Source organism: Tyto alba, unplaced genomic scaffold (genome assembly GCF_018691265.1).
Source record: "Tyto alba isolate M040663 unplaced genomic scaffold, T.alba_DEE_v4.0 Super-Scaffold_33, whole genome shotgun sequence".
NCBI lineage: Eukaryota > Metazoa > Chordata > Aves > Strigiformes > Tytonidae > Tyto > Tyto alba.
In genome coordinates, this window is record NW_024881308.1 from 316,420 (window position 1) to 330,326 (window position 13,907).

Consider the following 13,907-nt stretch of genomic DNA (forward strand, 5'->3'; position numbering starts at 1 on the left):
TGTTTCACAGTATATGCCATGTCTAACACAAACACTAATAACCCTGTATCCATTACCAAGAGGATCAAGACATGAAATCAAAAGACAGTAACACAGAACTGTGTATCTAATTCCAGACACCTGTAGTTTAATTACACTTCACAACAAGGCAAACATTGTTGTGATTCACTTGAACTTTAAAAAAGTTATCATCAGTTTCCACAAGTCAACACACTAATATCTTAAATCAATTCTGTGAACAATGAAGCCAAGTTTTCCTTTTCAGTAATTTTATTCTAATGTGAAACATGAAGAAACAATCACCCAAATAACTCCAATATAGTATGAAACTTTAATAAAAGTTGTTTAAAAAACAAAGAGCAAAATTTTAAAAATAAACTGAAAGGCTTAACTCCTAATCACACATCTTTCTGACATCAGCAAGAGTACTTTCAGACTTTCAAAGGAGGAAAAAAAAAAAAAAATCTGCTGTTGAAACATTACTCCCAAAGACTGTTGAAATGCATAACATGAAGCTTCAGAGACAGACAATTTTATTAACAGGAGGCTTAATTTTAAACAGTATATACAAATCACATGACTTCTCCAAAGTTGGGACCACCTAGTAATCTGTCAAAACAAAATTATGCTAATGAATTACAGAAGCATCCGTATAATGCGACCGCCTCTTTATTGAAGTACACCTTTATACAATCCTTCCACATATTCCTGTACTGTGAAATCCTCTCAGGATGCAGCGCTGCACAGGTTTTCGAATCTCTCCTACACACCACATGAATAAAACTGTTGCCACTTGCACCTCTCAATTTTGCCTGACCATATACTTCAGTGTTCCATAATATGCAACACCAAAAGGCACTGTTTTCCTTTGTCCAAAAACCAAAACAGTTTAGAGTTTACTATGTTTAAGTACAATGATTTGCAGGGAATAGCAGGATTTTTCAGGCAATGCCCAAGTCTTATAATTTATCATAAGCCAAGCAAGGATGAGCCAAAATAATTCTCATTCTCACTTGTGTAATTACTTCCTTTCCAATTCTGTTTTTCCATGGAAGGTTTCACTGCACAGCAAAAAAAATGGCAACTCTTTACAGACTTTGAATACAACAGCACAACTTTATTGCAAAAATATATAGTAAACTCAGTATTTTAAATTTTTGGAGAAAAATAAATTTTATCTCTGAATTCACCCATAGCAGTAATTCACAACAGAGTTGCTGAAGATAGAAGTTTCTTTCATATATAAACTAATTAAAAACTTTAGCTGGTCTCCAATCTTCTTCTAATAATCACCACTTTGGTTCTCTTAGCAGAGACTTTATGTAAGGAGTTCAAGAGACACATGAGAAATACAACATCAATATCCAACTAGGTCAAAGATCCTATCCCAACTGATTCATGTAATCCTAACAAATCAAGCTACTTAAACAATAATGAGTATTTTCAAGTTGTTACTTCTACTGCAAATGTTTTATAAGTGTACTATAAAACTCATACGATAATGTTTGAGGTTAGCTATACTTGTGGCAAAAGTCTTATTCTGCACAGTTATAATTGCAATATATAAATAACTAAAGGTTATTCCACAAAGAACAGCTTGAATTTTACAGAACGATTCTGCTCATATTTATAGGAATTAGTTTGGTAGACACATCAGCAATGGGCATAATTCAACTGTTCATACAGTGAGAATCTTGGAAAAAATAAAGATACATACACAAAACAATTAATCTGTGTACACTGAGAATTCGTTCAGTTGCAGAGTAAAATTAGGACTTTAAACAAAGCTTTGACCTGTAAACAAAGCAAATTCAGCCAGCTTTTAACCAAATCTAGAAATACCTATTTTACAATGGCTTGCAAGAGCACCCACGGAAGAGCTTCACTGACTTCATCTACTTCCTTTATCCGAAACTACATAAAACCGACCTAGATTCCTTGATAAGCACTGTGTCCAGTATATCTTACCAAACTTCTATGATGAGTAAGAATCTGTCTAGCTTCTCCACATATTTGTATGGGAAAATCCACTGCATATCTATCCTTGCAGTGTTTCTTATGTAACGGCTAACCCAGTGCTCTGTCTTATCAAAACCAACCTGTTTTACAATTTAAACAATCCACAGGTTCTATCCTGGAAATACTATAAAAAACAATCCAGATGCATTTATCACAGCACTATGAATATCTATTCTACAACTACTTCATATTAACAGCTACCCTAAAACAAGTTTTACTTTTCTGGAGCCTATAGGCCTGTCATTTAAATCAACAACAGCTGCCATAGCTTCATCACGAGACTCGAATGCAACCATTGCTTCTCCAGTGGGCATGCCTTTTTCATTGTATTTTAAGCACACTGAACCAGGTATCACTTGGTAACCATAAAAGAAATCCAAAATTTCATCCACAGACACAGTAAAGGGCATATTTTGCACTTTAATGACAGTTGGTCCTGGCTTCCCAGACCCTGTTCCAAAACCTGGGGGTCCACTAATATGTAGATTTCCTGGTCCAGGTCCAAACCCTGGAGGTCCACTTAAATGTCCAAGACCACTAGCAATTCCTGGAGGACCAGCACCAAAGGCAGGGGGTCCACTTAAACTGCCAGGACCATTACCAAAAGTCTGAGGACCCCCTGCAAAACCTGCCGGTCCACTCAAATTACCAGGACCGCCTGCAAAACCTGGGACCTCAATACCTGCACCGGGTAAACCACTAGTTGCAACTGTAGGTATTCCTGGTCTAGAATCAGGAAAGCCACCAATTCCAGGCGGTGGTAGCGGGGGACCAAATGTGCCAGACCCGCTGAAATTACCAGGGAAATTAAATGGAGGACCATTGTTTGCATCTTTAGAATTTCCCCCCAAGAAGGCATGCTCATCCCCACCAGCACCCTGTGCTCCTGGAACAGTCACATTTCCCTGTATTGGTATTTTCAGTATCTTTTTCCCTTGAGATGGTGGGTTTCTCTCAATATCTCTCATTTCTTCTGCAGTTATCAAACGCAAAACAACATCTCTTCCATTCAGTTTTTTACGGTGCAAACGTTCTGCCTTACGAGCATCATCTTCAGCTTTAAACTGAACCAGTGCTTGTCCTAAACCTTGCCCATTATTATCAACAAGAATTTGCACAGAATTTTCTTCTACTGCCAGTCCCTCTAAAAACTGAAGGATTTCCATTTTTGATATATTGTATGGAATATTAGATATATGTGCACACAATTTTGGCAATCCTGGTTCTCCCTCAGCATTCATGAGGATTTCTCTCTGGTCATAGTTGAAGTTCTGCAATCTTTTACGAATCATATCTATCTTTTCTAACATTGCCTTTTTAGTAATTGGATGAACTTGAATAAAACGGTTCCCTATGTACTGCTTATGATGACACAAAGCTGCTTTATAATCAGCTTCATTTCTGAACTCAACAAAACCCTCTCCAATTGCCTTCCCATTCGGTCCATAAGCTATATAAATGCTGTCTTCAACTATATCCAGCTTTTTAAAAAAATCTATCACATGTTTGTTCTCTGATTCAAAGGGAAGACCTTTCAAATAAACACAGAAACCCTGCTCATGGGGAGATCTAGACCGTGACCTTTTCTGTCCACTAGGAGATTTGGCCCTAGAATGAGCCTGGGGAGGAGGAGGGTGTGACTGCCCAGAGGGACCCATGGTTTGCTTGAAAGTTATGTGGCCTCCAGCAGCCACCCACTGTCTCTCTGTTGCTGGACTAACTTCAACATAGCGCTGAATCATCAGCATTCTGTTTCGCTTCAGTGCTTCAAATGTATCTTGAGGAGAAAAAAATTTAACTAGTCCATTTCCATTATTTCGACCTACATGATCCTTCAGCATATGGACTGCATCCACACGGAGCCCAAGGAAAAAGTCTTTCACATCAGATTCTGTTGCAGAAAAGGGCATTCCATGAACGCTGACATACAAATCGTCTGGATTGACTGGAATTGGCTTGACACTACTTTGAGAATTCATCTGGATAGGATTTACAGGATTCATGGGACCAATAAACAATGGATTCAAGCCGCTGTTCATATTCACTGCTGCTCCAGACCCATTCATTCCAGCGGGTAAAGGTGCTACGGGTGGAGGATTCATAGGAGGCATTCCTGATATGGGAGGCATAGGTGTCATTGGAGGTACGGGGGGCACAGGGGGAATCGGAGGAACGGGAGGAACAGGAGGCAGTGTGGGTACAGGAGGTGGAACAGGTATTGGAGGAATGGAAGGCATTGGTGGCAAAGATGGCATAGCTGGGATAGGAGGGATTGGTGGAGGAGGTACTGTGTTCATTGGGGATGCTGTGCTAGGTATAGTAGAGCTAAATGTTGGGCTACCAAAGGTACTCCCAAGATTTGGAGGTGCAGTCCCCATACTGGCAGTAGAAAATGTGGATATGTTTTTATTGCTTTCATGGACAGTAGTAGAAGCAGTTACTACACTAGGAGAAGGATTATTAAAGTTAGGTACAGTAGTAGGCAAGTTAACCCTTCCACTCATTCCAGAACTAGGTGGTGGTCCTGACCTGCTAGCATTTGCTGGTGCCATATCTAGATTGGCAGTTTCAAAACGCCTACGACTGAGTTCTATCATGTTCTGCATTTCAGTTTTACTGCTCAGCAATAACGTTACTTTTGACCCTTTAATTGTACCACCTGTGCGCATCATACCAAGCCTTGCATCTTCATCAGTGGCAAAAACGATGAAAGCCTCACCCAGTTCACCCCCTACAATATGCACGCCCCCATCAGGAATGGTCAATCCAGAGAAGAAGTGGCGAATGTCCATGGTCCCCGCCACAATCGGGAGACCTTGCAAGCGGATGACCACAGCCATGCTGCGCTGAAACAACACACACCTGCAGATGAGAAAAGGCAACGGCTATGTCAGACTACTGTTTAAGACACCATGCAATTACCTACAGACACCATCTACTATATTTGTTTACATACACCTAACAACATCTTGCAAAGATTAAGCATGTTTATATTCCAAATTCCTTATTCATGTTTACTTCATACAGATTGAAGCATTAAACATTTACCAACGCAATCAATATACATTTTGCACTAGAAATTCCAAAATAACTGTTAAACTAAAACCCACAAGTGTCAGTAAAAGAAACCAAAAACCTAAGTAACAGCAAAAATCAGAACTATTATATCAGTAGTTGAATACTTAATGAAATGTAAGCAAAATGAGTATTTTACAGCCAAGCAAATCAAATTAATTTACCATACCCTGATATGGTAATCACTGTACCTGGCAAAATAACTGTGAAGAATTCTGCTAACCTATGGGAAATAAACAGTTCTCTTGCATTTGGGGGGCAGGGGGGTGGTGCAGGATTTTATCCCCTGCCAGGTGAAGACAACTAAGAACATAACAGTGTGTTGGTAATGAACAAAAACCCATTGTAGACAACCAGCAACAGTGAGATTCACACAACATCCTGACAGGGACCATCTTGATTATACTGATCTTAGATTTTTCTCCTAGCAAAAGGTTTAGGTGACCATGAAGCTAGCTAACCATTATAAACTAGCCCCAGACATTTTGTGACTATGCAGACCTCGCCTAAACTAGAGTAACACCTGTGCATGTCCTAGCAAGATATTTGGCCTTTACAACTTTCAGAAACAAGGCATAATTTTGTAATAGTTGCAGATGTTCTGTCTAGTATTATACCTTCCATCTCAAGCACAAGTATATGACTTTTACCTCCACAGCTGAGGTTAGTGGAAGCTTAAAATCAATTCTGAATAGCAAGATCTTGACAGTTACCTTGTACACATTCTATGGAAGACCCTACGGTCATATTAGAAGTTCAAGATAAATGGGAAACTAGGTAATTCTCACTTATTTTTGACAAACCTTCAATAAAGACTGAAAGCATCATATTAATACTAGTACAATTCACCAGCTGAGAAGCCAACCCTCTCATCCTAAACCATCTGAAGTAGTACCTTGTTTCACCTGAACCACTTAATCCCTTAAACATTTTGACTTCTTAGTACAAGCCAGTTCAGTATCTGTATGGAAGACCTCCAAGGCTCCTGTTAGCCACATACAATAACTAAACATTTGAAATTAAGGATGAACCAGATGATACAATGCAACACCAGGAGGCAGCGTACCGAAGACTTCTGGCTGTATACCAAAGCTATGACCAACTACAACTAGCAACTATCTCCCAACATTTCACGTTCGGTTAAGTATTGTATCCCAGCATACAGTCAAATCTTTAAGTCAGATGCGTTTGCCTGTCCAGGTCTTCCATTCACTTTAGAGTAGGCATGCTTTGAATACATCCTTAATTACTATGTAAAGTCACTATCCAGCAATTGAACCACAGCAGCTAAGGTTGAATTGAATACTTAATGAAAACAAGAGTAACAATTCTTCTACATGGAAAAAAGCAGCAATTCTTTTGTTTGCATTATGGAGCACTTAAGTTTTTTGTTTTGTTGCCCAACAAACCAGAGCTAGCCATTTCCATACACTAATGAACTCAAGCAACATGCTGTGGTATTACAGGGCACTGGCCATTGGCCCACATCCAGCTGACAGGAGAAAAATGCAGAGGACCCTTCTCCCTCAGGGAAATAGCACACAAACCTACCGGCACAAAGGCAGCTCTGCTGCTCTAGTCACCGTGAACGAACACCCGATTCCTTACTATACCATCTTGAAAGGCAGACTGGAACTTGCGGAGACAGACATGAGGTCTTGAAAAAAAAAAAAATCTAGCTGTACATACTGCTAAGAAACCCCTATTCCACCAAGGGATGGTAGCAACTGAAAGGGGAATATATACTAAGCCTCAGGGATTTATTTTTTTTGAAGTGCAACTTTCACGCCTCCAAGGTGAGGTAACAAAAGCAACATCCTTGCATTTATCTCTTATGGTGACACTTTTAACTTGAGAAAAGTTCACTGCCCAGTCTTTTTCCAACAGCAAAATAACTGGTCCATGTGAAGAAAAAACAGATCAAAGTAAGAATTATCTATGTTATGTAGCATTAAGAAAGCACATAAGACTTTTTGCACTGATATAAAACAGCAGTATTTTTCAATTATTCTGTAGTTTTACTTTAAATTTGCCTAACATTGATAGCAATCTCTGAAACCAAAGTTAAAGTTGGCAGAATTTTCATTTTAAGGAAGCCATACTAAAGGATATCATAAAACCACAAAGTTTACTACATTATGCTTAAGGATTGCTTTTGACTTGGATGATCCTGAGGCAAGCAAGCACTATAAACGCATCCCTGGTTTTGCACCTATGCTTTGAAAACTAATATTGCTAATAGCACATCTTGCTAGAAGGTTTACATTTTCTCTATTACCTATTATACAAATAAATTAGTTTTGGAAATTTTTATGCATCAGAAGTTAAGACATTTGAAATTTCTTGTGTTAAATGGGAGATTACTTTCAATTATTTCCTCACTAACGTGAAAAGGACAACAATCTGACATGGCCATTTGCTGGACAAAGGCAGCTTAGGAAGGTTTTTCTGCTCAGATCTGCTGGTTTAGAGCATAATATATTCTCTATCAGAACTGACACCTGCTAGATAATTGCATTTACTAATGATTCCATGAAGACAAATTAACAGGTAAGGTCACAGAAGAATTCTTAAGAGTTCAAGCATGTGATCATTTACATAACTTCTGGGATGATGCAAGTGTTTCAATCTTGTACTAAATTCGAAACTTCATTATAAATGCTAAGCAGTATCCTGTATTTTTGTTACTAAGTATTCTATCTAGGTCCACTAAATCACTATTGACAGGTTAAAAAAAAATAACAAAACAAACTAGCAACTCTTTAAGTATAGAGTTGCTAGAAAAACTAGCTACAATTACTTCAGCATAGTTAATTTCATGCATGATATTAAGCAAATGCTTGCTATTAATTAAGAGCTAACAGTAACATGGTATGAACAAAAAGAATCTTAGGGACTTCAAATATTTTTGGCAAAAGACTATTCTGTCAACTCAAAACATAAATGCTTCAAATTTGTCAGGATTTTAGTGCTTTAACAAAGTCTTAAGTTTCGCTGCTATGATTAAAAAAAAAATCACAAGGATCAAATGGGCCAACTTTCACATTTCTAAATACAAGTCTGATTTTTTCTAAAATGCACTCAGGAGACAATAACCCACCCAAATTCTCCAACTAATGAAAAAGCAAAGCCTGCTCAATTATTTCACTGTTCACTTGTAAAGATCAACATACATAGAGAGGCAACATTAACTTCGGACACAGAACTGGCTGCACACCTGTTAAGCATGCATTAAATGCTTTTTGTAAGGCTGTCAGAGGTCTTCCGCAGGCTGTCTGCTTTACCCCCTGTACAAAAGGGTACTTTAAGGCAAAAGTGGTTTTCATTGTCATTTTGTGTGTTTGGTATATTTATGGAGAGACCAGAAACACAAAATCCTGAAGTTGTACTATGGACAATCCATCTCAATTAGCAAGCTGCAATCAAAAATGTACTGAAGGTCTGCTGAGAATCAATCTGATTCACCACATTCGATGAGCAGTAACAGCATGTTTATGCCTTGACAGTAACATCTTTAAAAACGTTGATGTTACACTGGAAAAAGGTATTCAAGATAACAATATTACTCTTCCATCTATGTGCTAGCCAGTAAATTAAGAATTTGAGTTATATGCATAAAATGATAAAAACAGTTGACTAGCCTTTTAAGATGTATGCATTTTTCAAATTAATAAAAGTTTAGAAGATTCAACCTAGTCCCTGGGGAGTATTAAACTACAATACCCACACTGTACACACACACACAACGTATTTGGCAGTTCTTGGATGAAAACTAAGAACTGGAATAACATTGGTATTGTAGGAGGAATTTTAAGTATCCAGGCTGAGGCTGTCTAGCAAAAGCTAAAGCTGCAGACTACAGTTTTGCCTTTTTATTTTTAAAAAAAATGGCTAAAATCAACCTGTTTAAAATTAGCTCAGAGATTAATATCTTTAATCTATCTGATCCCTTTAAATGCTGCAAAACCTGATTAGAACCAATTGCTGTATACTCCTGAAGTCCAGTAGTTAGAAACATGCAGACATGTAGCCTGCAGCAAAGTAGCTACATTTTCCAACAGTGCAAAATAGCTGGGAGAGTGTTCCAGACTACCACATGCTGATGAAACAACAAAACATTAGTTTGGCAGAAAATTCTGTTTACAAGAACAACATTGCCAGAACCACCATCACTGTGGGAGTCAAAGTAAAGAGACTAGCTATAGATTATTTGACCCAAGCATTTTGATACCAATTCACAGATTCCAAAACTTCAAATATTTCTTAAGATATACTCATATATAAAGAATTCTTCAATTCAAAGGCTCTTACCTGCAAAGACAGATGTTTTTTTCTTAACAAGTAGCAGAAGCCAAGCCAATCCTGTGGGCAACCAATTAAAACCAACTTTTAGACTGCAATAAAGAATAAATGGAGGCAAAAATCAATGCAGGCAACAACAGCAGTAACAGTCCACAAAGAACTGTACATATAGAAAGTTTAAACCTGCAACCACCACAAGGCACTGCGACATACAACAACCACAAGAGCTCATTTTCTAATATCTTATCCCTATATGACTTGTTGGCAACTGCACTGCACAGTTTTTGTATGGGTTAGAGACAGGAATATGCCTTCCACAAAGAATATAAAAAGAATCATGAAACATTCAAAGAATCTTTCAAATTTTCCCATCATGAATAGGTGAACAAATCACTCTTTCAAAGGCAAAGAGAATTAAATACTTGTAACCCCTGAATTTTAACAAACCCTTGCTCCATCAATAATTATATTCCTTTCTCCAACTGCATATCTTCTCACTTGGAACAAAGCAACATAAACTGCTCCTCAGAAAACCTCCCTATAGCTGCATGTGAAGAATTCTTCAGGAGTCACACAAACTGGTGAAAACTAAGTGACATTTCACAGCCACCTCTAGGCAGTCACCTCTGCAGAGCACAGTAAGAACTCCCCACTGAGATACTGTATTTTCAGCTGTAATCTGTCATTTCATTATCCAAATCCTGATCAAACGCCCATTTTTTTCATTCCTGTATAAAATTTGTCTTCCTGGGATTACACCTCAACAAGACAGACAAACATTTTACGTGGCAACATATGTATTTTGTACTTAAAGAAGGGATGGAAAACATTTGCTCATTCATTGCTTAGTCAACCATCTCATAGTAAAATTGTGATTCTCTGGAAAACTATCCAGGAATGAATCACATTAAAAACAGGTAACTGCTTCCTCCTCACACAACCCAAACAAGCCATTTTCAGTTATAAGCATCATTACCAAAGTGAACTTGGGAAAAAAAAAAAAAAAAAAAAGTACTACCAAACCATCCACAAACTCCCTAACAGAGGTAATTAAAACAAGCACAGAAATTCACAGATCTTCCAGGGCATTAACAGCAGACTTACAAGTGAGAAGAATACAACTAGGTTCTTCAGACTTATATTAAAACGGCAAATGCATTCAGGAAAAGACCTTTGGTTTTTTCAGACCTTTGAGAGAAACAAGCAATCCTATATTAGGAGGATTCAACTATACACTTTCATATCTAGCAGTATCAAACAGTAGTTTTACAATGCAGAAAAGAATGTAATCACCTGAAAAACAGTTTAATGCAAAAACACACCTCCTTCAAGAAGCAGATAAATCTTTCAGGCACAAGGAACTTTCCATTTGGAAGAAACACCCAAATCATTTGATGTATTTCCAGTATAGCAACCACAGCGTTGCATATGTTCCACTTCACAGCACTGAAAACAAGCTGAAGATTTGCAGTGGACTAAGTCAACATGCTACAATGTGAAAATACATAAACAAAACCAAGCAGCATTCTTTAGAAAAGGTGCAAAACTCCACTTTCCTGTATTTAACCTTTCCACCAAACACCATCTGTTTTTGCTTGCAACTCTCAATTCTCTCAACTTTAAAGAAAACCATCCATCACTCATAGGTAATGACATCCTTTCCAATCAACGTGATACAAAAGAGCATATCAACTAGGTAGGTAAACGTCGACTAGAGCACTGGTACTCCCACACAATACTAACACCACACCTCTGGGTCTTCATGGAGGAGACTCCCCACAACATCCTAGCAGCTATAAAGAAGGAACCATCACCCACAAAACAGCCAATGAAACAACCTTAAGAGGAGTCCACCGAGGAACAACCTGACAATTTTTCTATCTAATCCCAGCAGATCAAGGTGGGTAAGAAAATCCCTAAGAAGAATGGATAAGTTTAAGACTAAGTAAAACCAGAGACAAGAGTTTTTTTTCAAAAGAAAGCTCATACAGACTCCTAGTGCACTTCTGGGACCCACTTCAACGCTAGTTTGGTTTTGGGTTTTTTAGGTTTTGTTTGTTGTTTTAGAAGTTTTCGCTGTTGTTTAGTTTGTGTATTTCTTTTTTTTTTTCTCCACAAAACTGATGCTTATTCGCAGAGAAAAGAGTTACGTTACTACACGGTAACTTCGCTGGTGTTTACAGGGTAACCCCGAGGAGCAGGGGCAGCGCCGCAGGCACAAGGGACCTTTTTCCCGCAAAGTGCTAAGCGCGAGGTGCCTCCCCGCTTCATCCCCCGGGGCCGGGCGAGGAGCAGCCAAGCCCCGCCGGGACCGGGACCGGGACCGGGACCAGCCCCGCGCCGACAACACGACCGCACCGCCGCGCCCGCAGCCCCCTCGGCCCCGCCGCTCCCCCGCAGCTCGGGGCCCGCGAGGCGCCGCTCCCGGCCCGCGCAACCCCCAGATCGCCCCGGCCGCCGCCGCCAGAGCCCCCGCGCTCCGGCCCGGCCCCCGGCCCCGGCCCCGGCGCCGCCGCAAGGTCACGCGGCCGCCCCCGCCGGACGGGCCCTCGGCGCCTGCGCTCGGCCCGCACATACTCACCTGCCCGCGCCGGCCGGGCAGCTCCGCGGGCCACCGGGCGCGGGCGGCGGAGCTGCAAAAGGGAGGGAGGGAGGGAGGGATGGAGGGAGGGAGGGAGGGAGGGAGAGGGCGGGCGGGCGAGGGCCGGCCCGGGGAGCCCGGCCTCGGCGCGCCAGGCCGCGGCGAGGCGGAAGCGGCCCCGGCTCCGCGCCCCGGGCCCGCAGCGGAGGAGGCGCCGCCCGGCCCGGCCCGGCCCGGCCCGGCCCTTTGTGCGCGGGGACGCGTGCCAGCCGCGCCGCGCCCGGCCTCCCTCCCCTCGCCTCGCCTCGCCTCGCCGCGGGCCCGCAGCGCGGGGCAGGGCAGGCAGCCCGGCCTCGCCCGGGCGCCACCGCGCTCTTACCGAGGGATCTGTACGGGGAAAAAGGGTTAGAACGGAGCCGAACACGCCGCGGGCCACGCTCCGCTCCGCGCCGAGCCCAGCCCAGCGCCACCGCCTGCGCGCCGCCACAAAATGGCCGCCTCGCTGCGGCGCCGCCACCCGCCGCCGGGGAGGGGCGGGGCTGAGGCCGTGCGGCGCGCGCAGGGCGTCCGGCTGCCCGTCCCGCCCGGGGCGGGTCCACGCACAGGGGCAGGCGGCGCATGCGCCGTGCGGGCGGGGGAGGGTGAGGAAGGGGGTGGGGGCGGCGCGGCGTGGCGTGGCGTGGGAAAGCGTCTTTGTCTGCCCGGCCCGCGTAGCGCTTGCTTAAGGCAACGCCACGGCTGGAAAGCTGGCAGGAGCGATGTCGGACCCACGGCATACCGTTCGTACAGCTGCCTCTGGTACAACCGTGACACGGTGACAGCGTGACACATTTTCTGGAAATTAATAATGGTGTGTAGCTGAGGGTTATTGCTGAGGAAACGGGGACTCAAAAGGAGGCGTCAAACTTCCAGCGAACAAAAGAACCCTAAGGACCATGGTTGATTCTGACTTTAACTTAGGACCGGGTTGCAGAATTAAAACCGAAAGTCAGATCACCCTGGGTCGATGGCCTTGCGAGTGTAACTGCCCCATGCTGTATTTGTCCTCTGCTTGAGTAAATACAAATACCTAGACAGTGTCCTGAGCTGAAGAACAGCCCGACACTCAGGAGAAGCTCTATCACTGCGTCTCAGTAGACACGGGTACAGCAGCATCCATATTCAATTAAAAAAACATGCATAGTCTGCTGCAAGAAATGACTGAAAATAAATCATTCCCCCGTGTTACAAACACTTTTCCATAGAATTTAGGAGTTCAACAATTCAGTCAACTTAGATGTTTTTCACCACTTAACACAAACCAGGGCCAAAACATGCAATGGGGGTGTTGTCCTGAGGTGATGGGATCAGGCCTGGGGCTGATCATTGCCACAGTAACTCCTGTTATTTCCCTGCATAACCCTTCTTTGCCACCCACATCCCCTCCCAATAAACAGCCCACACTTGTTTATCTTCTCCCTATTATCCCTGGGGTTTCAGATTTTGTACTTTATTTGGTAGTTATAATAGCTGCCCTGAAAATGTATCAAGCTAACATCTCCTTTTCGTCTTGCTACGTGTGCCTTCTGCTTACACATCACTCCTTGTCTGCTCCATGTAGCATCCAGTAATTTGGTTTTTCATAGCGTTAGTGACACGAGGCAGTCATCACGCACCCCTTGACACAGCTGGTAATAGCCAGCGATTGAAGTTCACCAGAAGTACCCACAGCCAGGTTTGCAATACACCCTGGAGAGCTGCTTGCCCAAGATATGCAAAGGGCAGCGGGAGCAACTGCAGCTCTGGGCCTCACTGCAGCACTGCTGCATTTCTGGGGCTGCATCAGCCACCCTACAGCAAGTAGGTGTAGGATAATAAAATGGCAGCACTGGAATATTCCAGGTCAGAAGAAAACTAAGACTCTTCAACTTCTGTACAGTGTGATGAGTCA

The 13,907-nt window shown here is 42.3% G+C and overlaps 2 protein-coding genes across 8 annotated transcripts in view; both read right to left on the reverse strand.

Annotated features, from left to right (window-relative positions):
• CPNE1 (copine 1) overlaps window positions 1-12,463 on the reverse strand; it is a 43,304-nt gene extending 30,841 nt beyond the window's left edge. The window contains exons 1-2 of one of the 3 annotated variants that reach the window (XM_042800919.1): window positions 12,357-12,402; window positions 9,406-9,456 (exon numbers count right to left, since the gene is read on the reverse strand). The gene's annotated coding sequence lies outside the window, so the exon portion shown is untranslated. Of the gene's footprint in view, window positions 1-4,738; window positions 4,840-9,405; window positions 9,457-12,356 lie in introns of those variants that run through there. The other 2 variants (XM_042800918.1, XM_032992937.2) reach the window with 2 other exon arrangements.
• On the reverse strand, window positions 253-12,415 carry RBM12 (RNA binding motif protein 12). 5 transcript variants are annotated; one of them, XM_042800916.1, is made up of 4 exons: window positions 12,357-12,400; window positions 9,406-9,456; window positions 6,646-6,751; window positions 253-4,881 (listed from the first exon to the last, which is right to left on the reverse strand). In XM_042800916.1, the coding sequence occupies exon 4, from the start codon at window positions 4,857-4,859 to the stop codon at window positions 2,217-2,219; it is 2,643 nt and encodes an 880-aa protein (XP_042656850.1). In that variant the 5' UTR covers window positions 4,860-4,881; window positions 6,646-6,751; window positions 9,406-9,456; window positions 12,357-12,400; the 3' UTR covers window positions 253-2,216. The 5 variants fall into 5 exon arrangements, with proteins under 5 accessions (XP_042656850.1, XP_042656849.1, XP_042656848.1 ...); XM_042800915.1 differs by lacking the exon at window positions 6,646-6,751 and having other exon boundaries at window positions 12,357-12,415; XM_042800914.1 differs by lacking the exon at window positions 6,646-6,751 and having other exon boundaries at window positions 9,406-9,488; window positions 12,357-12,391.
• Window positions 12,464-13,907: the final 1,444 nt, after the last annotated feature.